At 47.2% G+C, this 25,589-nt stretch overlaps 1 protein-coding gene across 1 annotated transcript; it reads left to right on the forward strand.

Annotated features, from left to right (window-relative positions):
- The first annotated feature begins 7,789 nt into the window (after positions 1 to 7,789).
- On the forward strand, positions 7,790 to 12,399 carry FEZF1 (FEZ family zinc finger 1). Its single transcript, XM_085042232.1, has 4 exons — positions 7,790 to 10,330; positions 10,517 to 10,651; positions 10,955 to 11,087; positions 11,691 to 12,399. Exons 1-4 carry the CDS (start codon positions 9,533 to 9,535, stop codon positions 11,993 to 11,995), a joined length of 1,371 nt encoding a protein of 456 aa, XP_084898358.1. The 5' UTR covers positions 7,790 to 9,532; the 3' UTR covers positions 11,996 to 12,399.
- Positions 12,400 to 25,589: the final 13,190 nt, after the last annotated feature.

Genomic DNA, 25,589 nt, shown 5'->3' on the forward strand with positions numbered 1-25,589 from the left:
TTTCTTTTTTTTTTTTTTTTTTTTTTTTTTGGCAGGGGGTAAGGGGGCGGGGAGCATGAGTAATTCCTGAGTTTATGTACACCAAATCAGAAAGAACACTGATGACACCCAAAGAAGTAATGAAGGTGCTGAGGTTCTTGTTGAGCCATAGCATTACACTTGAGGTGCTTTACTGAGGAACTGTTGAGGGTTTGCAAGGCTGATGTGAGGTTTGCCTGCAAGAACAGTCTGTAGGACTTCAGGGGTCTATTGCAAGCATGCAGGGCTGCAGGAACTGAGAAGGAGAGCTGCAGGGAAAGTGGCTTTCAGCACACTTGGAAGCTCAGCCAAGCAAAGAAGGGCACTTGGCTTTGGTGAGCTTCTCCTAGGTGTCTAGGGAGAAGTCCTAAGTGGCAATTTTTTTCTGTGGCAAACCAGCCTAATTATCTGCACATGAGCTGAGATGAATTCAGGTAAAAGGAAGGACTGGGAGCTGATAAGGAAGACCATTCTGCTCAGCTTTTCATCACCATCTCTGCTGGGCTGGAGGAAGTACAGGGAACTCCAGCTGCGTTTTCCACTATTACTGGCCTCCTAGATGGGTTCGCTGATTTTGGTTTGGATAGCAGTAGCAATTGCATATTCCTTTCCTGTCATTTGTCCTAGTTGTGCTGGTGTGTAGAAGCTGATGATGCTTGAAGGGCCATTTGGGACTCTGGCTGAAACCCAGACTTGGTAAGGGATAACCTGCCTGGGCAGGAGCTGAAGCCTCAGCCCCAGTCTGGCTGTGGCACAAAGCAGGATGCAGAGGAAGCCAGGCCATCCAATGTAACAACCATCTCTCAAACTCAATGAGGCAAGAGATCAGGCACAGTCAGGCACAGCGGGAGCTTTGTCTCTGCAAAAGTCTCCCTGCTTCCCCTCTCCCTACCATCTTTACATTCCTGAGACCCTGTAGAGGTGCCTGTGGAGAAGCAGTTGAAAAGAAGTGAAGGCAGGTACCACTGCAGTAGCCCTGCAGTGCTTGCCAAGACCTCCGAGTGTAGGGTTGTGCCAGGTTTGTGCAGGGCTTTAGGAGGCATTCGATTTTAAAGGTTCCAAGGTGACACAAGAGTAGGAAGCAATATTAAAATTGGACACTATCCCTAGCAAGCCACTAAAAGTGTAGGGAGCTGGAGTGGGATCTAGAGACACCAGGAAAGAAGTACCTGTCACCAGCACAGCCCAGGAGGTAAGTGATGGTTCTAACTCCTTCAGCAGAGACTGACCTGGCATTAGCCCCCCTATCCAAAAGCCCTGTGGGAAACAGTGATTTGCACTCACCTCTCCTTTGGGCTTTTCCTCTGTCCCAAGCTGCCCCCATGCCAAGGATTTCCTGATGAGGCAAACAACTCTCCCTATCAATTTGGACAATTACAGAGTAGGTTATAGTAATTTCACCTGTTAGGGCCTCACAAGACTGTAGGCCATCACAGTCCTGATGGGCCTCACCTGGAACCCCCACCCACACCCCCTGTCCTGGGACTCACCCTCAGCTCTGTCCAGAGCTGCCAGTCTGCCCCAGCGATGGAAGGGGAGTGCTGGATTCTCACCTCAGTTACAGCCCCACGTGTGCTTGTTTATGGGCTCTGTTTGTCCAGACCCTGACCCATGGATTGACTTCAGACCTTTCTGACCATCAAAAACATGACAGTGATCTGGTCTCTGGGTTGCCACTACCTCTTCCCCTGCCCTGCTCCCTGGCTGGGTGTGGTGGGACTGGCCCTGACTGGTTGGCTCTTGTCCAAGCTGCTGGGGGAGTCCTCCTGGCTCCCTGTGCCTTAGGGAGCAGTCAACCCTGTCTACATACTGACATAATAAAAAAACAAAAATTAAGAAAAAACCCGCCCAAACAAGGCTATGACATTTTGTGGCTTGAAGTGGGCCCAACTTAAATTTCACAAAGCATTATACACGTATACCCCATATGTTGAGCACTATGCTATACAATTTCCTCTGCATGCCGTACTTGCAAGATATATTTGTCAGTAAGATGGAGATGAGTGAAGAAATACTAAACAAACAAACAAAAAGTCCCAAACCAAACAAGAATAAGGAAATTTTAAAAAAAATTTAAAGAGCCAAAAAGCCCCACCAGAGGCCACAGATGATGTAATCCCAAAGAAGTTACAAAATGTTTGGGAAAGAGAAATTAACCTAGACAGAAAGCACGCGATAAGTTATTGTTAAAGAGACAGCACAGCAAACATCAGTGGAAGGCAGGTACAGAAATGACAGTGCTTCAAAGGTCCTTCAATTTCTTCCAAATGCAAGTATTTTTTTAGTACCTAGATTTATGAAACAGTGAACCAACATGAAGCCTGAGAAGGCCAGTGAGTACCTGCGTGACAGCCCCGGCGTTTGGCACCGTCGCCTCAAGCAGCCAGGGCAGCGCCCCGCGGGGGAGGGCGCAGGGGCTGCCTCTACATCTTAACTCATGTGTTTAAGCGGAGGTGTATGCCTGTCCCGAGCGGACAGCATCGCCGCTGGCTGTACGCCTTCGTGCGAGGCAGCCAGCGGCGCGCTCGCCGCGCTCTCCCGGGTCTGGGGTGTCCCCGCGGGGACCTCCACTTTCCCTAAGCGGGCGCGGAGTACACAGAGCCCTCAGGAAGGGAGCAGGAGCGGTCTCGTTTAATTCATCCCCCCCGAGTCTTAGTAGTATAAAGCGGGCTTTAGAAGCCGAACCAGAAGCCAGGACCAGGTGCGCGCCCCGCGCTGCGAGCGGTGCTCGGGGCCGGGCTAGGGAAGCGGTGCTCACAGGTCTCCTGCCGCTGGGCAAAGGATGCCCGGAGCCAAGAGCTCGCTCCCCTCGGCTGTCGCTTACCCCGGACAAGGAGGCGATGGGAGGGCAAGGCACAGGGAACCACCGCGGCGACAGGGAGACTTTGGGGCACCGAGCCTCCCACCTCCAAACAAGCAAAGCCTCCGCCCCGGCCGGCTGAGGCCGCGGCCTTTGAGCCCGCACCGGCGGGTCCCGCCGCCGATACTGGTGCTTGGAGAGCCGCCTCTCCCTTTAAACCCGACCCAGAGCGGAGGGCGGGCAGCCCCCGTAACAGGAGCCGGCGCAGCTTTGGAGGAACAGCCGGACTCAGAGGCCGAGTGGCTCCGGGGCACCGGGTGCTCATCGAAGGCGCCCGGCGGGGCGGCTTCCCTCCCTCGTTGGTCCTGTGGACACGGCACCCACACAATGCTTCCTGGGTTCCCGGGGGGATCGCGGGTCAGGTGCCGGATGTGTCCAGATTTTGGGAAACTCCTTTTGGGACGCGCCAGACTCCCGGCGCAGACGGCGAGCGGGGCACCAGTGTCGACTTCTGAGTGGGCAACAAGTGCGGCTCCACGAGGGACGCGGCGATGAGCGCGGGGACTGGGGAGGGAGTGTGAGGCTGTGAGGCGGGTTCTCCACAGAGAGTGCCCCTAAGGCACCTACCGAAGGGGGTTGACTCAGATGTTTGACTGTCGGCAAAGGAGCGCGAGGCAGACGGCGGGAGCCGCACGGCAGCGGCGGGGCTGGCGGGGAGCCGGCGGGGAGCGAGGCTGCTTCTGTGCTAAACGGACGGAACGCGGGATGCCCGATGGACCGCAGCGACACCACGGCCGTGCTCCCTCCAGCACGGGCGCGCTTTGTTTTAACAGCGACAGGGGAAAAAAAGTGCAGTCAAACAAACAAATCAATCAAACACACACAAGAAGTTTATGGTTTTGGCCTTAGCAGGTGCACTGTCGTGTCACGCCCCCCTCCCCGTCCTCTCCACTCCGTTTCGAGCGCTGCTCGGTGCTCCCCTGTGTCTGTGCTCGGGTAGGGGCCCCGAGCGAGCAGCCGAGAGGGTGGGGAACCCTCCCCTGGCTCCGTCCAGCACTGGCTGCGACGGGGCACGACTCCTACTTTTGTTGTTATTTTCACGTTTTTCACTCTCTCTCAGCAGCGGCTCATCGAAACGGGCCCCGCCATAAACGAGCGGGGTTTTGTCCCGCTCCATGTCCGGCGGACACCTTCCAGTCGCCATGGCGAGCCCGGCGTACCCCGCTGCCGGGAATGCAGCACACAGGCGCCCACACAGCGACCGGCTCATTGCTTTGCTCCAGGTTACCTCCCAATACACTGACAGAAAATGGAAACAAAAAATAAGTTAATTGCTCCTGATCCTATTCAGGAATCTTAAAAATAAATAGCTTCCCCCAGCCAAAGAGAGAGAGGCGTTCATTTAGCAGTAACGGGGCTAAACATTTGTTGAACTGGGAAAGGAACAAATGAGAAAGTGTCATTCATGGCTCCAGCTGCCGCTGGCCTCTCCCAGCCACTTCCACCAAGGGCCCTTTGGAGTTGATGACACCGCTGGGTCCCCTCACAGGCGGACTGATTAGATTAGACGTGATAGCTGCAGTCCACGTTCGGAGCTGGCACACTTAGCCAAATCGCTCGCATGAATTACGGAAAGGCCGGAAGCGCTGCTTTAGAAGGTCACTTGTAATTTCGTTTATATGTGATTAAAGGCTTTATACGTGAAAAGGCTTAATTTGCACCGGTTTGGTTTTCGGTTTAGGGGGGTCTGCACTGAATGTACTGTACTGCCAAACTTTGTTTTACCTCCGAGAACACTTGTGTTTGGCGGGTCAGTGTCAAATGTTTTTTCTTTTGTGATGGATTCGGTTACAAATAGCAATAGTTTATTCTTTTGCTTGCTGTGGAATTGCTCTAGAAGGATGCCAACACACCCTCACCGTATGGGAAGACTACACAGTGTCCGAAGGTATACACACACGCGCACATATATTTATATTATTTTCCTCCACAGGAGAAATTATCAGCGGAGAAAACGCCGAAGTGTTACAACTTAAAACCTGGGGAAGGCCAAGCGCCTCTGCCCACACTCCAGAAATAACCGAGCCCTAGGCTGCAGCGAGGTGTACCCGGGCTCTGCGGCCTCCCCCCGCCGAGCCGAGCCCGGCCGAGCCGAGCCGAGCCGGGCCGAGCCGAGCCGAGCCGAGCCTGGCCGAGCCCAGCCGAGCCGAACCGAGCCGGGCCCGGCCGAGCCGAGCCGGGCCGTGGTGGGTTCGGCCGCCCCCAGGGAGCCCGTCCGCCACCCCAGCAGCCGGGTGCGAGGCGGTAGCAGCAGATTCCCACCGAAAAGGACGGCGGTGCGGGATCTCCCACAGCGCCGGCTGATAAACTGTGAGGACGGCACATCCACTTCCCCCTGCTGTAACTCCCTCTTTTATATTTTTACTTTGGCTAATTCCGAACTGTAGCAAGCCAGGGCCGACGCGTTCCGCAGCGGCGGGGTCCGCGGGCGGCGGGGAGGGGAGCACGGCGGCGGTGCGGCTGAGGGGAGCACGGCGCTCCTGTTCCGTGTCGAGGCAAATCGCCTCTTCATAAATCCGGCGGCTCGGGAGGGAGCGTCTCGGACTGACGCGTAGCGAGAGCAAACCCGAGCTTTAGCAGCGAATCCCGGTAGTGTCACTATTTATGACAGCTATTACAACAGTAATAATCGTAATCAGGGTCTGTCCAGCCGCCGTCGGGTGCGCCGGTGTCGCAGCCAGAGGATTTCTTATAACCTGCTGGTTCCCTCCACGCTCAGGCTGCCCAGAGGCGTCCCGGAGCCAGGCGGGACGTTGCTACCCCTACCCTAACCTTGCCGGGGGGAGCCGGCTCCGGAAGCAGCCCCCTCGGGCAGGAGGGTTGCTGTAAAACACTCCCAGGAAAATATTAATACACACAACAGAAGGTTAGCTGAGTTATTATCCTTTTCAATTCATTTTTTAGTTAAAAACGCAATGGAATTATTCGTTTTATTAAGGAGGAAGAAATTAAAGATTAGGCTCTAAGGCGGTATTTTACCTCCCTCTAATCGCCTCTGGGATCGGATTGGAGTAATCCTGACGACGAGATGAATTCGCCGGTGACTGGGATTTTGAGTGCATGTAGAGATACGTTATGATAATAATGCAAGTGAGCAATATCAAGAACATAGCTTAGGAACGAATGAAACACAAAGCCGATTACAGGGAAAAAGAGAACAGCAGCTTTCCCGGGCAGAGCACGAAATCAACTCAAAGCAAAACTTTTGCCCTTAATTCCTGCGACAGTTTGTAACTCTGGGAGGCCGGCGGGCCTGCTCCTTCCCCCGCCGGCCCCTTCTGCTGGGACTCGGTACGTGCCGGCAGCCTGGAGGGAGCCCGGACCCGCCGTGCCCCCAAAAAAGAAACCGGCCACGAGGTTCCTTATTGCCACCCTCAGAGCCTACAAATCTTTCTGCCTCAGGAAAAACAATCCTGCACCAGCATGACTGCAGGATATTTGTAGTTCGGCAGATATGTAAAACTTATAAAAAGATGCGCTCCAAGAGTAAGGCAAAGCTCAGGACAGGACGAAAAGGATATGAGGTTGATTTCAGTAACTTTATCTATATTGCGGGCAACGCCAGCACCTTGCAAGTCTCCATCTCTGAGACAGAACAGGATGATGTCCCCCTCTCAGAAAAAATCCTTCTAGATCGCTACTGAGAAATTAGGCATTAATATAAGTTTTCGTGTGACGTACTGAAAGAAAGAGAGGTTTAAATCCGTAAGGAAGTAACGAAAAATAAAATTACCGTTTCTCCAAGAGTGTACCTCAACATTGAGGAGACCAGTATAATTGCAATGGCAGGGCTGTAATTGCTGCTTTGGGATATTTACCCTGCTCAAATGACACTACATATTTTACTTTCAAACACATGTCAAAAAGTCAATCCCAAAAAGACCAGTTAAGAGCAGGCTGTTAACATATTAAGTATATGGGATTTGAAGCCTCTAAACCCCACTCAACAATAATTCCCTTCTTCAGCACCAATCAAAAGGAAATTTGCCTAGATTGAATTAAATGTAAATTGCTCTGAAGGAGGAAACTCCTCTGGCGGACACGAAGTACTAGAGAGACACCGACACTCCAGAGAAGCGGGCAGCCCGGGGCAGCTGCCCCCACGGCGCTGGGGGGACCCTGCTCCGGCCCCCCGCGAGTCCACAATCCGTCGCCCCTGGCCCCCAGCAGGGGATGGAGGTGCCGGTCCGGGAAGCAGCAGGTAAGAGGCGGGCGGCTGCAGCAACCCGATCCGGGACAGCAATTATGGTCTTAACGCCCCGACCCATCTGCCATGGGGAATTGCGGGGGGGAAGCAGGTGAGCGGTGCAGCCCCGGTGAGCGGCCCCCCACCCAGACCAGGGGGAAACAGGGAGCAGGGCTGGAGCGAGGCATCGCGGCCGGAGGCCCCTCACAACCCAGCACTGCCCGGGACAGCCCCCGTCCTTCCGCTGCCTCACGCTTGCCCGCACGGCTGTGTCCACCCCGACACGTCCAGAGGCCAGGCCCAGCTCTTGTCGCCCGCCTGCGCTCCGGGACACCGGAGGGACGGGGCGGACACGGAGGTCGCAGGTCGTGCCGGGCACATCCTCTGCAGAGAGGAGTGTCCGGTCCACGGCCCGTCGTCCGACGCCCGTCCTGGGGACCGCAGGACTTTCTCTTCCTCTGTGGCCCGCAGCTCCCCGTTGCTCGCATGGAGCTCCCGGCCGCGGAGGCACTGTCGTGGAACAGCCGCTGCCTTGCGCTTCTCAAAAGGAGCCGCGGTGGCTTGAGGCCGCGTCAGCCAGGTCACAGCGCCGGGGGCAATGATGCCTCCCTGCATCCCTCCCTCCCTGCCTCCCTCCCTCCCTCCCTTTCTCCCAGGGCCCCCAGCCCTTCCTCACTGTTCTCCCTTCCCCGCAAATGGGTTGTCCTGGGCCGGGAGCTGCTGGGGGAGGCACTGCTATTTGCCCCTTCCTCGGCTGGTACCCGGGCAGTGGGGGCCGGGCCTCCCTGCCTCGCTGGAGGCTTCTCGCCATTAGCAAACCCAAACCTCCTGCCTCTCTCCCCCTGCCTAGGGGAAGAACAGTGCTGGACCTCTGGAATGGAAGCTGCCGCATGGGTCCCTCCGCTGAGGGACATGGCCTGGCCGCTCACTCCCGGGGATGACAGGGACCGAGGGACCCTTGGCTTCTCCTAGGTATTATTTCGGTATCGGCCTCTCAGTCACCAGCCGAGTGAACCCCAGGCCGGCGGGAGGAATGGGATGTTGTCCTGAGCCCGAACTGTCGAATGGTGGGGTGGGCGGGAACACAGAAAGTCCTGTACTCACCGCTGCCCTTCTCATCTCCCTGACCACCCCGCTTCGCCGTAATGACGAACACCCTCTGGAGCTGCCCGCCCCGACCAGGGCTGTCCAGCTTCTGTTAAATACAGGGGGATGGCATCTCTTTAGGTGCACATATACCTCTAAACAGTGTGTGAGCTGTATATTCTTTCGTGTTTCTATGCCAACTCTGTGTTTTTGGTATTTGTGTTGAGCATGTATTATATAAGGACACAGAAGCTATACCTAGTGCATATGCAGGCTACATGTGTATATATATATATACTATATATATATAATACTTCGGATTTAAAAGTCACTCCTTCTTCCTACCTCTTTTTTCTTCTCTTCCCCTGCCCCAGGTTTTGAGTCATCCTTTTGCTCCCAAGCACTCGTTCGATTTGGCCCCGGAGGTTACTGCATCCCCACGCGCTGGTCTCGCCGTCTGCTTGTTGCAAGTCCCCATCTTATTTGTCTACTGTGTTTTCCAAAAGCTCACCGCCACCTGACCTTGTTCTTTAAAGCAGTGAGCAGTCCCAGGAGCAGTCCCAGGAGCAGAGCAGCCGTTTCCCTCCCTCCCTCAGACACACACACGTACGCACGCACAAAGAGAGCTCGGGCTGGAAAGTGGCAAGGAAACAAACAGCTTCCTCTCCAGCCGCTTCTTCTGCAGCACCTTGTTTGACAAACACCCTGGCGCTTGCCCTTGAATTGGGTTTCACATCCCTATTTAGCACTTGGACAATGATTTTAGATGATGTCATTTAAAGCCAAACAAGAAAATTGATCTCGGATTTGCTTGGCCTCTAAAGCCTGGTTAAGCAGATTGAAAATAATAATAATAAAAAGAGAGAGGGAGGGAGGCAGAGGGGAGAGAGGCGAGAAGGAGGGAGAGCCACCTCCTTCCCTGGGCGGGGGAGGCGCGGGCGCCAATGAAAAGTAGCCTCTTGCTGGTGGGGGGAAAACTTTTCCTGTTGACTGTTGGAAGCGAATTGAGCAATTATCTAGTTTACCTTCTCCTCTTGGAAGTTAACGATTGGCGAGATCTTGGCTGCGTTATTGACACAACACTTTCTATTGATAGAAATAAGTAGCGATTGTCCCGAGTCATTGGTGCGCCAAAGTAAACTGTGATGGGCTGGCATGAGTCCACTGGACTGAGAAGGCTGGTTCCGCGGGCGGAGGCTGTGGTGATGGTGGCAGCGACGATGCTGGTCTCCCTCCTCGCAGATCGGTAACAAGAAAAGGAGCAGAGAAAGTGAAAGAGAGAGAGAGGGGAGAGGAAAAAAAAAAAAAAAAGAGAAAAGAAAAAAAAAAAAAGAGGCGTCTACCACAGCGGCTCAAACCGGGAGAACAAATGCAATTCAGCCATGGACAATAGTGGCAACCACACGGCGACCAAAATCCTAGCGACTCCTCCGTCCAGAGAAAGCCTGTCTGCCAGGAGCAACATGATCAGCACTCCCAAGCCACTCGCCTTCTCCATTGAGCGCATCATGGCGAGGACTCCAGAGCCCCGCTCCATCCCTGTCCCGCAGCTCCTCCATGGCTCCGTGGCCAAAGGCGACCCCAAGCACCCGCTGCACCTCAACTCCTCCATTCCCTGCATGATCCCCTTTGTCCCGGTGGCGTACGACACATTGCCCAAAGCGGCGGTGGCCGGAGCGGAACCCAGGAAGGCTCACTTAGATTCCTCTTCCTCGCCCTCCTTTAGCTGCGGCGATCTCTTGAACTGTGCCCTGAGCTTGAAAGGAGATTTCCCTCGCGATGCCCTGCCCTTGCAGCAGTACAAACTGGTAAGACCCCGAGTGGTCAATCACTCCTCCTTCCACGCCATGGGAGCCCTGTGCTATTTCAACCGAGGCGACAGCCCCTGTCACCCGTCCTCCAGTGTCAACATCCACCCGGTGGCTTCTTATTTCCTCAGCTCTCCCTTGCACCCGCAGCCCAAGGCTTACCTGGCGGAGCGGAACAAGCTGGTGCTGCCGACCGTGGACAAGTACCCGGCGGGGGTGGCCTTCAAGGACTTATCGCAGGCTCAGTTGCAGCACTACATGAAAGAAAGTGCTCAGATCCTCTCGGAAAAAATCGCCTATAAGACGTCGGAGTTCAGCCGCGGCTCCCCGAGCAGCAAGCCCAAAGTTTTCACGTGTGAAGTTTGTGGAAAGGCAAGTAGCGCCGGAGCCAGCCTCCCTTCCCCAGTCTCCTTACTGTCCCCCTCCGACTCTCAGCCGGTTGTCGGTCGCCTGCTTGCTTGATTTTTAAACGACGGCTCTCCTGCGGCATTCTCACCTTCTAATCGTTATTTATTTTATTTATTTTATTTTATTTTATTGTCTGATTTCTCTTTTAAGGTATTTAATGCACATTATAACTTAACGCGCCATATGCCGGTGCACACGGGAGCCAGACCTTTCGTTTGCAAAGTGTGCGGGAAGGGCTTCAGACAGGCGAGCACGCTCTGCCGGCACAAGATCATCCATACCCAGGTGAGACCATCCTCTATCCCTTTCTCCCTGCCCGAGACCCTCCGCTCACGTTTTTCGGGGAGCTCGGAGTTGTCCGGCCGCTCCGAGGCAGCGGCGTGGGGCGGGGGGTGGCCAATCCGCAGCCGCGGGGAGATTTCGTTTTGCCGCAAACGCGGTAAGCACCGCGGGGAGCCCAGCACCGGCAGCTGCGAGCCGGCAGTTAAACACATCGACTCCGCAAACCAGCTCACAAACCCCGCAAAACAGAACACAGACCCCGCAAGACAGCCAACGAGCCGTGACTTGGTGTTTGTTTCCCTCCAGGAAAAGCCACACAAGTGCAACCAGTGCGGCAAAGCTTTTAACAGGAGCTCGACCCTGAACACGCACACGCGAATACACGCCGGCTACAAACCATTTGTGTGCGAATTTTGTGGCAAAGGATTTCACCAGAAAGGTACCAGTCTCCAGCCCCCTCTCTCTTGCCGGCTTCCCCTTACCCAGGCGAGGTCAAGTGCAGGGACAATTTGCGAGACGGAGGGTGGGTGGTGGAGAGTTAATTTTGTTTTCAATTTTTATTATTAGATATTTAGGTTAATTTTAAATATGGCTAGCCCCGACTCATGTCCTGGCCGACGGAGAGCGGCAGAGGTCTCTTTCCGAGGGGAGCATGGGGCAGTTGTTCTGCGGGAAGCGCCCGTCCTCCTCTCACCGCAACACGCAGCTTCCAGAGCGGTTCGGCAAACGAATTGACCTCTTATTTTCCCCTCCAAACACAAGAATTTAGCTATTTTTTCTTCCCGCGTTGCTGTGAAATCCAAATCTAGGGGTTTTATTTCTGCAACTGTCGTGATTTTGGTTTATTTGATCCTTTTCTTGTTGTCTCTTGAGAGTAACAGCCGCAGGGATGATGGGGAGAAGGTGGGTGTTTGCGGTGGTTTTAGCCTAAAGCAGAGCTCAGGGGATGGGACAGGGTTTCGGTATTTTTTATATTTTTCTCCTCTTTGCAGTGTCCGTCTTTCAAACCCACGTCCCTTTGCCCTTCTTGTCTCGTTCCCAGGCAATTACAAAAACCACAAGCTGACTCACAGCGGGGAGAAGCAGTTCAAGTGCAATATCTGCAACAAGGCTTTTCACCAGGTGTACAACCTGACCTTCCACATGCACACCCACAACGACAAGAAGCCCTTCACCTGCCCCACCTGCGGCAAAGGCTTCTGCAGGAACTTTGACCTCAAGAAGCACGTCCGTAAACTGCATGACAGCGCCCTGGGACTGCCCCGGCCCCCCGCCGAGCTGGGGGGGCACGACCCGCCGCCCCCGCCCGGGCCGCTGCTGCAGGGCCCGCCGCCGCTCCAGCCGTGAGGAGCTGCCGCCGGCTCTGCCGGGGCGAGCCCCGCCGCCCCTTTGCATGCACCTGTTAAGCGGTTTGTGTATTATGCTCTATATCGCCACTAACGTTAATGGGACTGGTTGTTTCCTACTTTTTTTTCATTTTTCCTTTGTTCTTTAAAGACTATTTTTTTTTGTTGTCGTTGCATCTCAGGCGGAGAGATGGTTAAAAAAAAAAAAAAAGAAAGAAAAAGCCCCAAGCCAATTTCTGCTGTATTTATTTGGGAATCTGTATTGCCAGAGCCGGAAACGCTGCACCACTTTAATTATTTCGATGTATATATATTCCCCTTGTGTTGATCCTGCCCTGCCTCCGCTGCCTGCTGGTTATCCCACCCTTCTTGGTTTCCTCCTCTCCCTCTCCCCCTGAATATCGTATCTATATGGACAGAACTGTTCTCTATGTACGGATTTTCGCATTGATTCTTGCACGTGGAGAGAAAAAAAAAAAAAAAAAAAAAAAGAATTCGTTGACCTGGTGGAAATAAACCTTTGCCAAGGAGTGACTGCGGCGGCGGGGGCTGCGGCGCGGACGGGCGGGCGGGGAGCGCGGCATTGGCGCTGCCGCACGGCAAAGCTCTTCCTCGTCCTTGCCAAAACACTGAAACAACCGCTAAAGACTTTAATTAAGAGGGGTAATTAGTTCGAATTGATCAAAGCAGGGTTGTTATGTTATTAGCTGCTCAGCAGACTCTGCCAAGCCGAGCCTTGAAAGCGAAGCCCACCCGTCGGTGGGCGTCTGAGGAGCGGCGGGAGGGGGTGTCTGCGATTATACCGCTCCCGGGCCAACAGAACCAGGCATTGAAGACGGGTGCTGCCCCTCGGGAAGGCCAGGCTAGTCCGCTCACCTCCCTCCGCTCTCTCAGGGCTGTGCCCATAGCCTCCTTCAGGCTCGGGGTTCATCCCGGACGGGGGGTCGGGCCAGGCTTCACTCCGGGGTAGGGCCTGAGGACGGTGACGCGGGGTGGTCCGGGGAGAAGCGGGTTTGCTTTACTCGGGGGATTTGTCAGGAACGTCTGTGGGTCTGTCCAAGCGTGACCCCTGCAAGAACGGGTGGTGTGACATCCCAGGTCTCGCCCGGGTCTTGCAGCACCCGGAGCCCTCCCAGGCTTTCGGCTTTTGCCGAGGCGCCGTGGTTACAATCGTAGCTAACGCGCTCCACCCGGGAGAGGGATACCCCCTTGCAGGCGGCGCTCCCGCCGCCCCTCCTGGCACTGCCCCCGGGCTTCCCGCAGCTAGCAGGTGTGGTCCTCACGCTGGGGTCGGCGGCTCTGGTCTCCACCGTGCGCCTTTGAAAGCGGCTGAGAGGAGAAGAGCATCTCTCTCCTTTTACACGTCTCGGATTACCGCGGTAATCTCCTGAGCAGGCTCTGCGTGTAAAAAGCAAAGCGACAGGTCAGATCCTCAGCTGGGGCAGACCCCGCGGCACCTCGGCAGGGCTCAGCCCCTCCCCAGCTCCAGGTCGAAAAAGGGGCCGATGATTTGGATGGAGGGACCTCCTTGCACCCGCTGACGCGCTGGTTGTGCAGCTCCATGGGGCCTCCCTCTGGAGCGCGTCTCCCCTTTGGAGACCTCGGGGAAACCGGGAGCCGCTCCCCACTTTTCCCCGGGGACTGTGGCAGCAGGGGCAGCCGGAAGGGGAGGTGAGACACTCCTCGAGTGACCTCAGGTAAGCTGGAAGTCGGGATGAAGAGGAGTAGGGAGGAGAGGCTCCTGTAGAGCTGTGGGGACAGAGCAGGTGTCCTTTGAGGATTCATCCCTATGGGCACTTCTCTTCAGCTCTGCTTGGATCCAGGGACTAGAAGAGTGTCATTCTGGCTTCCACACAGATAAATTTCTCCCAATCAACTGGCTGCAGAGTGTTGCTAGTTAAAGGAAAACTTTTACAACATGTAATGAAACATAAGATGTCCAAAAGATCCCACTGAACTGGTGTGGGTGTGCTATTCCTCTAAGCCTCTGCTTGAAGGAAATGATTCAAAGCAGAAGTCCACTTTACTTTCTTATTGAAGCAGAACTCCAACTTGCTTTTCTAATTGCTGGGCAAGTGTGATAGTACAAGGTACTGCAGCTATTCTTGGCCTTGCTAAGTATCTTAATTTTACAATTCTTTTAACTAGTTCAAAACTATTCAAGCACTGTAGGAATACTGGAACAGTCATTAAAGTATTCTATGTCATGACAAAAGGCTATGAATGTAAATATAAGGCGAAACAAAAAGGGAATATAATCTGGCCACCCTGTGATGAGCACATAACAGCAGTTTCAAATCAAACACATACCTGAGGCCTGAAGATACTACAGAAATTATGTGCACTGGTTACCCAGATGTCTGTCAGTCCTTTGCTCGATTTTGTTTCTTCAGATTGTATTCTAAATGCTGGGAGAAATGACGTCTCAGTCCTCCCCATGCAGAAGCTGTAATTTCTCTCTTTTTCGTGGGTAGAGAGAATTTCCAATGTTGCTTGACCACAGACCATTTACAGGTTTATAAACAATAATTGGGTTTTTTGCCTTTCCTCCTGTAAAAGATCTGCAATCACTGCATAATCTGGATTCTTCTGTGTCTTCCTGATGAAGAATAATATTTTGCTAAGGAACGCACATGCAGGGGTGACCATGTTTTGATATGGAGGGGAAATGAGGCACTCTAGCTTTATTCCATGGTGAAGCAGAGAAAGTCAGTGATGAGCATGGATAAGCATTTCTCTTCCTAGATTTCTTAGGGTAAACACTACAGATGTGGGGCTTCACAGGGAGATGAGGAGAGCTCATTTGTTATTTCACTACAGAAAACCATGTTTGTGTCAAAGACTGGTATTAATTCATGTCTTGGAAGGCCTGCACAGAATTACCTTTCATTTCCTGTCTTTCAAGATTAATCTCAGGTCAAGTGAATTTCTAGTTAATGGTCAGAGGCAATTCAAAGCTGGTGAAATCATCATGAGAGACAAAAGCTATAATTTTATGTATATCCAAAGTATAGAATATTAACAGCTCTTCTTACTACATACAAGATTAATAATTTTATTTTTTTAATGTGAATAATTTTGATAACAGAAAAATGGAGCCATCTGTACCTAAAGGGAAGGTTGTATGTTATCATTTCTGTGTGCCAGTCAGCATCATTGTGATTTTGTCCACGTTCTCTGTGACAACTGGTTGGCTTCATTCTAGCAGTCCTTCCTGGGGGCTGAGAGGAGAAGGGCTTTGGTGTGTCTGGGTCTGCTGAAATCCAGAGCTGCAGAGCTGAGCATTACCATCCTGACAACAGTGCAGCCCACCCCCACGAATCACAACAGCTTCACTTCAGTGCTGAATGAAAGGGGCTCAAACCTGGTGCCTATGGGACCCTGGAGCAGAGAACCCTTGTGAAAGAGGAGCTGTTGCCCTATACCCCCATCCCCCTCCAGGACTTCTCAGATGGGACTGAATTTCTTCTGTGCTTGTCAGATGCTACAGGTTTGTTAACGTGTCAACACTAAAAGAGCCATGTATCTGAAAGAGCTACCAGAATTACCAAAGCTGTTGTATATTGCTGTAGAAATAAAATAAAGCACAGCAGGATCTTCTCACAGCATCAGATATAAAGTTCCTTCTGAAGCTGAAATGGTACTGACTTTGTTTTGCTAGTGCTGTATTTATGATCAGACACTCCCCACAACAGGAAAAAGAAAAATTATCTTCCTCCCCCCCCCCAAAAAAAAGAAGAGAAAAAAAGACAAAGATATTAGTAATGCTGTTTGAGGACTTTTATTGTTGTGTGTGTGTGTGTTTGTTTTGTTTTAAAAAATAAAACCATGCATGCCAAAATGTAAACTAAGCCCACAGCTTTTTAATAGCTTCCCAAACCATTCTCTACTTCATGGGAAGATATATAGAAATCTAGCATATCTCAAGGTACTCAAAATGAATATTGGACAGTATTTTGTCAAGGAATTATTTTTAAACTAATTTTTTATTATGATTTTCAATCACACTTGTTTGTTTTTTTTTTACTCCCAGTCTTTATAACTACAGAGGTGAAAACGGAGAGATTAAATGAAGTTCAACAAATTCATCTGGAGCCATCTCAAATGAAAGCACATTGGTCGCAGCTTAGTACCAGAACAGTTTATTTGGACAGTGCTTGAAAATTATCAGTTGGAAAACGCTCCTACTCTGTTCCTCCTCTGCCACACTTACAATGAGACAGTCACCATTTTGTTCTTTGGAGCTTGGTAAGGAAAAAAGGGACCTAATTTTCCCGTGGGATTTTCACATGCTAATATCAAATAATTATAACCCTTTAATTATGTAAATCTTTCCACCCACTGGCTGTTTAGCTGCTGGTTTGCTCAGGTACCATCCGTACAGAGGGGGAATTGTGTTGTACCCTGCTGACAACTGTAGTAGTAACTATTTAGTAGCAACTCCGACCTCTCCTGTAAAAGTAATGATAGCTCTAGCTCCACTCCATGCTGGGTCCCCCTTCTCTTCCTGGCCCAAGGTACAGGCTGGGTGACCTTTGGATGACCATATAGGAGCTGCACAGCACACTGTGACCCTCTGCAATAGATGGCTGGACTCACCCTTAGTCCCATGAGTTAGCAGAGAGCCTTTTTGTTTCAGTAATCTACAACTCTTGAAACAATACAAAACTTCTCTTTTTAAAAATTCTGGTTGTATATGAAGTACAGGCTGTGTCTACCTTTGGTCCTCCTTTGAAGCTTCCATGGAAGTTATTTAGTTGCTCCACTGTTCAGTCACTCTTGTAGACAAATCCTTGCCTATTTGATTAGGCACAGTATTAAATCCAGTCACCATGCCTGTGGAAATGCACAAACTCCTCCCTTTCTGTGTTTGAGATGGCTAATATTTCACCACCATTGTTATGTGAATTCTAAAAAATCATCTTCAGTTACTAAAGAATTAAAACACATAGAAAAGCTGCTCTTCTGATTTTTTTTTCTGAATAATTATATGACAAATTAATACATAGGAAGTTTAATTTTGTGTGGAAAATGGAAGAGCAATACTTTGCAAATGTAAGCTTCAGCGAATTATCTGCAACAATACCGGTAAGTATTTATTTTCAGGGATGGGACTATAAGCTTCGGTTGCGGACTGACACAACATGCAAGAGAAACCTTGATTCACAGTAATTTAGCTTATAGAGATTAAATACAACAGATGGCACAAAAAGAAACCTTTTCAAAATATTTCTAAACTACCTGTTAACCTCTTGATATTACCATAGAACATCTGCAGAGTGTCGACCTCCACGTAAAAACCTTGCCTAACTCAGATTTTATAGAAATAAACTTGAACAAGAAATTTATTTATTTTCTAAATAAAAGTAATTAAAAACTCACGGATGATAAACAAATACAAACAATTTTTTTCCTGAATAAGCAAAAATTTGTAAAGCAATGTTTGCTGAAGAAGTCAAACAAAATCTGACCCACAATATATTTAGAAAAATATTTAGCTTTATGTAGGAAACACCTTAATAGTTTGTGCTTTTTCCCTGTGTTCACCAGAAAATAAAATAGAAATGGAACTCTTATTTTTTAACCTACAATATTTTAAAGGAACAATATATTTTGTCTTAAAATGAGGAATGCAGGAATCACATAACCATTTGTTCTTTTGTTTGCCAGCAAATACATTTCTCTGCATATCATAAAAAAGAATACATTTTTTAAAACCATTTTGGGCTGCTTTAACTGAATAGTAAAAGCTGAGGGCCAATAGTTGCTTATGTCCAGTAACGTTACTGCATTGCTCGAAGCAGTGCTAGAGATACAGCAAATGTAATTTAGATGACATTTTCAAATTCATGGCATACATTTGAAATTTATCCCATTTGAAAAGCTGCAGTAGCACTGACTAGAACTTTTAGGTAAAGACCAAAACAAATTCATAATTACTTTTCTGAGCAATGTGTAATTATTATGATTTAATATAATTAAGTCATGGACTGTTTTGCTTTGCAAGTTCTAAGAAGCAGAAACACCCTTCCCTACAAACAGATTTTTTTCTGTTCTTGTGGAGCATGCTGCTGCTCACATACCTTTAGAAATGCAGTGTACAATTACATTTTCTTTGTGAAAATAGTGAACTACATAAGGATTATAACTAGAGCAGAGACTGAGTTACCCCAAAACAGATCTGCCACAAGACAGGCAGCTGAGTCCTCATCAATGCAAAACTCATGTTTCTTGAAAAAGCAATCAGCAATTGTTCCAAATCCTTCCTGATGCTGAATTTTATTGCACTGCAGACTGAATTGTGAAAGTTACAGTTTGCAAAGAGCTACTTTAATTTATGCAAGTAAAAGAGTACAACACAGCCAAGTCACATTTACTATATTTAACTTACATCTCTATACTAATTACAGGGGGTGTTACTTTATAAGATCTTTTTTTCTGAATCTTTTTTTGTAGAAATTTATTTGACAAATCAGCATTTATAAAGCACTGTGGAAGTAGATGTTGACAAAACATTTATATAAAAACTTGCCCTACTGGGAGGAATTTTCTTCAAACCAGAGATAACCAGCTTAAGGGCAAGGAAGAGTCTGCTGGGTTGTTTTCTTGCCTTATGGGGGTTGTGCTCACATCCAAATGTCCCTTCTTCTTCACGTGCTTCCAAGCACTTCAGGAGCACCTGTCCTGTATTACAGAATCAGAGTATCAATCCCTGCTTTTCCTGGATGGCTTCTCTTTGTGTGAATGTCAAAAAGTCATAGGATCAGAGAGGGAGTTGGAGATTGGATGGGAGTCCCAAATCTATGGCTTCTGATTAGTCCTGTGACAGGTGTTCAGTACCTAGTTTGCAGAGAAATGCCTTTTAAAATGTGGATTAATTAAAAATTATCTTATTATGCTTAAGCATCTCATAGGCAGATATAGATAATTTAATTTAATTTAATGTGGATGTTGGACACCCCAGGAGCAGTCCCCAGGTTTTTGATATTCCAGATTCTGGGAATTAGGAGTCAGATAAGGACTGCTGGTTACTCAGAGTGGGTTTGTAACACTTTTGAAAGATCTTGGTTTCACCCTAGTGCACAAATGAAGATAATTTCTGGAATTCTGAGATTATTTCCTAAGTGGAATTTTTGCTTTCCCATTCAGTTTTGTTGGTCATGCTCTTTGTACAAACCATCTGCTTCTTTTACAGCTCTCTTAGCCTGTTTTGTTTTCATTTCCTAAGGAGCGCGAAGTGCCAACTTGTAAAGTGTCCCACTGTCTTATCCAAGGTTCAGATATAGTTACTCCCTCACCCCTTTTTATAATCAAATGGTTGCTACATGCCACATGGAGTAATTAGGTTATGAATCATTTATTTTCCACATTTTTGTTTTCTTGTTAGCAAAGTTCAATTCAGAAAAATCTTGCTCAAAGTACGAGTCAAACCAGCCTGTCCACCTTGGGCAATGCTTATGACTGTGGGCCTCTTAACAGAAAGTAAATGAACATAAATGTCTGTATTTTCTATACCATCAGTGGAGAGACACAGGTGCCTCTAGCACCACAAAAAGTAAAATATTATGGGGCTTTCTTGTTTTCACCTTTCCCTTGGATCTGAGTATAGTCCATCTGGTGTGCAATTAAGGACTTTTTCCTGCTGGATGAGCTGAATGCTGACAATTGTTAGACTTTATTGTCAAATGGCACTCTTGGTTGCACCTGGTAGATTGTAAGGAACTTTCAGCTCCCATCAGTGCAGGCTGGAACAACTCTTTCTGGAGCCCATGGTTGTGGCTGTATTCAACTGTGCAAACTTTCCAGCCTAGCAAAGTGCCTGGGCAGATAGGCTGTAACTGCTGCAGGTAATGTCAAAGCAGTTGTTATTTCTAATAGCTAGCAAAGCTGAGGGAAAAAAAAAGTTCTGGATTCTTCAGTGCAGAAGAATTAAATGCATAGGACACTTCTCCCATCTCTGTAAGAAATATCCCAAAATTAATTTTATTTTTTTGAATTGTTAAAACTTTACAACTATCTGGGATAATCAGGAAACCCATTCTTGGTTTGCTTTTGCAAAAGCATCTTCCTTGGAGAGGACTTTTTTTTGTATACCTGTGCATTTCTAACAAAAAGTAGTATTTGAAAATAATAACACTGGAATATAAGTGTATTTACCCAGTGAAGGCTAGCATAAGAAAATGTGACCACATAAACTTCCCCATATTTTCCACTCAATGTATAATACTTTGGATTTTATGAATTCACGTAAAAGGGAATGCTTCTTGCTTTATATGTGAAACATTTGCAACAAGCGCAGAGAACCTTCTTGACACTTGGACACCTGTGGCTAGCACAGGTCTTTCCCATGAGAATTTGGTCCTGTGTTTTATAAACAAAGATAAAGTTTGGATGTTATTAAAACAGTGTCTCGAGATTTGGACAGTTCAGGCCTGGCCAGTCAGGCCCAGGGGGAGGTTTCTGACTGACCATTCTGACTGACCTCTGAAAAGTCTATATAAATTGGAATCAAAATAATAAAGCTCTCTTTTCTTGCCACGCTGAGAATCCAGGTCTTTGTCTCTGCTAGTGGCTCAACAGCGACAGACACCTATCAATTTCTTCAAATGTTTGAAAGCCATCACACTCACACCTTACACCCACCCCTGGGAAGCCAAGAGGAGTCTCATGGTGGTCTCAAGACTTTTGGGGGTGGACCAGATGTGAAGCTGAGAGAGGGAAGAGCTGGTGGCAATGGCTGCAGACACACTTCTGCTTTCTTGTCTCTTCCCTGCTCTGGGCACCTGAATTAACTGGCAGCCCATGGGCTGGGGTAAACTCACTGTAAGTCCCCTGACATCTCCCCAGTGTGGCAGCTGCACTTGGAGACTGTGTGCTCCCCTTGCAATGAAGAAACCCTTGACCTCAAGCACTGAGGCTTCTGCCAGGCTGTGGTATTGAAAAGGCAATGTGAAATTATATTGTGTTGATCCCACTGAGGGTTTCTGGAGCTTGGGAGAGGTTTTTTTTTTGATTATTTTTTTTGTGTGTGTGTGTGTTGAAGATTGGCGCTTTTTTTTTCTCTGTGACTGGAATTTAAATCCTATTAAATGGAATGAAAAAAACCCCAAACCCAAACCATTCTCTCCTTTGAGCTCAACTAGTCAGATAAAAAAAATTTGAAAGACAATTATCCTGTGTTATCAGCAATCTAAAAAAGTAAAAAATGATTTATGGTACCTCAGTTTCTAACTAATAATTTTCCATTTCCAAAGGGCTTTCCAAGCTGCCAGGAATACCATATCCAAATTGATCTGGTTGTTCTCAAATATCTTACTCTGTAACTCTTCCTAAAAATCTGGTGACACACCATAGTATTCTGTGTTACTGTAAAATGAATTATTCAGCATGAGCAGCAGAAAATCTTCACAATTTAGATACAGATTTTTTTAATCCACTTCTCAAGTTTTACATAGTACTGAAAATTGTTGTGCAGTTTTTAATAAAATAACTTACTTTTATTAAAAGTTCAGACAGAAGCTTCATAGAACTTAGATTTTGCCACCAACTTCAGTTGAATAAGTGTGAGACATAGGTATTTGAAAGATGATAATATGGATATGCTGAATACTATCCCCTTTGGTATGTAATTATTTTGGGAAGACATTATGTTAAAATCCAAATAGAAGCACTCTGAAGAGAGAAAAAGATGAAAGTGTGTCCCAAAAATCTAAATATTCCATTTATATCAGTAAATATCACAGAATCACAGAGTAATTTTAATTGGAAGGGACCCACAAAGATCACCAAGTCGAGCTTTTAAGGGAATGGCTCACACAGGGGTTGAACCCACAATCTTGGCATTATTAGTATAATGCTCTGACCAGCTGAGCTAAAATATTTAGGCACCAACAATTGTGGGTATAATAAGCAAGGCACACTGTGTTTCCTGCCCATAAAATGTTACTATGCTACTGTCCATTTCAGAATGTGCTGCTGAATAAATATTTATGGATAATCCTGCATTTTTGAGGTTAGTAGTCTGATCTCTTCAACAGATATCTGGGCAGTGTCATTCCACTGCAGATGTACCATGCAATCAGCCTCATACTCACAGTGGGATACGGCTGCTAATTGCCACAGTTGTAGCTCAGAATAAGGTAGCAGCTTCTCAGTGAAACAGAAACAAATTAAGATTAAATTTAAATGAATCAGTCAGAAAAAATCCTGACACCACAACTGTCCGTTGCTTGTATAGTTCATTAGCTATTAACACTTGTAACACTTTAAAGGAATTGTTAATTTTCTTGGGACATACTGTACCTGCTATTATCCAGTAAAAAGGAATGTTTGAAATGTGACTTGATCCTTAGGAATCTAATTCAGGTCTCCTTTGAGCTTTCTGCTGATAGATTCCTCAGTAGTCAGGTTTTTTAGTGTGCACTGTCAAGACTGAGCCCCCATGTGATCTTTGGGAGTGAGTATCATTTCTGTTTGTTTGATTTTCTTGGTCTTTGACATACAGTAATATGCAAAGATTCAGTAACTATGAGTTGAGAAGGTCTTTTGTTATTGGCTCCTTCTGACCTGAACCTTCATCACACCAGCAAAGGAACCTGTTGTCAAGGAAGACAGATGGAATTCAACACTGTGGGTTGACTTTTAAATCCCTATCTGATCACTAATGCTATCATTTTCTATTTGTCCATATTAAAGACAAAAGTGGGTCATAACAAGATATCCTTGAATGATAGACTCTCTTAATTAAGAGGAGCATGCTCCTCATGATGATGAGCTGGGTGACTAGAACACCTGTTCTAGCTATAAAACTAATACAAAATAGACCCCTCCCTGCTTTGAAGGAACAGTCTGTGTTAGGCTTTTGCACTGGAATTACACTGATCATGTCTAACACTGTAGCTAAGCAGAAAGAAACTTGGCATGTAAAACTAGACATAGGAGAAAATCTTCATTGTTAAAGTTACTGACAGATCCTGTCATCTCTGTGAAATCCAATTGAACTAAATCTTTGCTTGATGATTCACATGTGAAGGGCAGAGATTTAAGCAATTGTTTTCTGTGGCTGGTAATTGAAAGAAAACAGTGGAAATTCAGCAGGAGGTTTTTGGGAAAACCCAAGATTACAAACCTGTTTTTCTCAAAATTTCCCTTTACATAAGTAGGTAATTTTTACTCCCCACCCCTTTTCTCCCTCACACACACATGTAAAGGAAGAAAGTGCTTTGTTTTCACTCATTCAAGTCGGTAGCCATACACTCATTTTGGCCTGGAGTTTGTACATTTCTGTAGACAGCAGGTACCTGTGTCTTACTCACCATCCAGCCTGAGTCCCTGGTTCTGTCAGATACTCTTGCACATGAGCCCCAGGCTTGTATGAAATTCTCCTTCTCAATGCAGCACCAGAATGGAAACTGTTCATAAATAACACTGACATGGAGCCATAGATCCTCCTTTAGCAAAAGGAAAACTCTGTACAGGTTTTGCACACAAGCATGAATATTGGCTAGTTCCAAAATGGTCATTTAAATAGATCTGAGGGAACCCTCCGGGGCACTGAAACACAGTTGTTAGCTCAGTCACTAGCATGATTTAGTGAGGGTCACACAAACAATTCCCAAACGCACTTAAGGATTAGTATTGATCAGAGACCAGTAAGAAAATTGAATAATATAAACACAGGTTGTTTTTTCTGGGTTTTTTTGTCAACTAGGTTAAGTGCTTGCAAACCAGTCCAGTGCATGTTTTATTTACTAATACAGAGGCAGTTAGTGTGCACGCTTGTCCTTATGCAATTTAGGTGGTGTTTGTATGGAAGCGTTGGATGTATTGCACAACTGCAGGAAAAAATCCTGTGCTGGGCATATAGAGCATGCCCAAGGCTGCAGTCCACTCCCTATTTTTCTGAGGAGTGCTGAAGGGAAGACTGAGAGGAAACTTTAAGAAGTAGCAAGTAGCTAGAACAACTTCAATAATACAATCCACTCGGACATGGGATAATGTTTTACTGCTGTCTGGTGTGATAACGCAGGCCTGAAGCAGCTTCTAGAAGATTGTTATATCTATTTTTCAGCATCTTCACTTCTCAGTATTTAGTGTCACTAATTCTGTAAAAAGTGATGAGCCTGACTTAACATAGTGTCCTGGGTCAAAGTGCTTGCAACAAGGGAAAACAATTTAGAAATATTCAAACTAAACAAGTGTTACAAGAAAGACTTCAAAATACATTATTTTTTTTCAGGTATTTTGTCCAACAGACACCGAAAATCATTTGAAAGCATTTCTTCTGGTGCTTTCTCTGACATTAACCTTTCTTAACAGAAACTGTTCACAGTCTGATTGTCCAGACTCCTGTTAAAGCCACTGAAGAGAAATAAACATTTCCAGAGCATGATCCATCTGCTCTAAAACTAATTTCATTAACTTTGCTTTAGATATGCTTTTTCGCTTTTTTTTTTCCCCATTGTGTATAGAAGAAGTAGTGATAATCACTTGGGTTATATGCCTATAGTTGAAAGAACCCAGTGCTAAACTGCCTGAGTAACACCTTCCTGTGCCTCTGTGGTAAGCAAATGGTCACACGCACCAGTTACCTAATTCCATCCACATACTATGAATTCTTCAGAAAATAGATGGCAATCAGAAATGCTATGACTAATTATTCTTGCTAATAACAGTAATACCCTACGTTTACTTTTTTTTTTCCAGCTGCAAGATGTCCTTCACTAGTAGGTGTTTTAACAAACAGATCAGCCTTCATGTGCTCTGTTTGCAAGCATGTCCTCCTACAAGGAAAACCAGACTTTTCCTTTGGTAGTATTTTCTTTCTGTGCCTTCTGTGTTGTTCACCCTCTTACTAAACTTTCAAAATAAAATAATCTCATAGTATGAGCCAAACTTTGTCTACCTTATTTCTCAATAGATACATCTTGTTTTCATTTCCACATCTATTTTAAATGTCTTTTTTTCCCCAGATCTGCTTAGATATTTGCATATGCTTTACCACAAAGCTGTTCCTAGTTTCTGTAGTAGCCAAAAGGAAGATCATTGCACTGCTCTTCTACGCTACCTTTTTTTTTTCTTTGAGAAGTTCTTCACTTTTGCACCCTGCATGATCTGTTTTTCTGTGCTGGGTGTGACTGTAAAATGTTTTGCTTTGTATCACCTTGTACATAGCTTCCCTAATGATACACATTTCTTTCCTTCATGATATAATCCACATCTGCTAAAAATTTGCAACATCTGCCTTTGCAACCAACTAGCCTTTTCTACTTGGTTGAAAATTGGACTGTCTGGTGCCATATTACTGCATTTTGTGTGTGCATAAATATTTGCAGGTACTACCTTTCTGTTTTATATTATGTATTTAACTGGTCCTAGTGAGTATCTCTCTGCTCTTCTGAATAGCTTGTTACAGCTTTCCAATGATTATTTTTTCTAATATGAAATTGTCCTATAATAGTGATTTCTTTTGAGTGTCATCCTCCTGTGATCTTTATCATCACAATGTCACATTTATCAGTGAAACATCTATCTTGTATTAGTAGGTATAACTGGGTTACCCACTCACTAGCTGCCTCTGTGGGTTTGTGTTTCTC

This window comes from Lichenostomus cassidix, chromosome 1Aa (assembly GCF_008360975.1).
Source record: "Lichenostomus cassidix isolate B80296 chromosome 1Aa, HeHo_3.0, whole genome shotgun sequence".
Classification (NCBI taxonomy): domain Eukaryota; kingdom Metazoa; phylum Chordata; class Aves; order Passeriformes; family Meliphagidae; genus Lichenostomus; species Lichenostomus cassidix.

Excerpts from the sequence above, each read along its gene's own strand:
- FEZF1 (XM_085042232.1), top strand. The coding sequence starts at position 9,533 with ATGGACAATAGTGGCAACCACACGGCGACCAAAATCCTAGCGACTCCT. Across the intron at positions 10,652-10,954 it reads ACAAGATCATCCATACCCAG|GAAAAGCCACACAAGTGCAA; the intron begins GTGAGACCATCC and ends GTTTCCCTCCAG. Across the intron at positions 11,088-11,690 it reads CAAAGGATTTCACCAGAAAG|GCAATTACAAAAACCACAAG; the intron begins GTACCAGTCTCC and ends TCTCGTTCCCAG.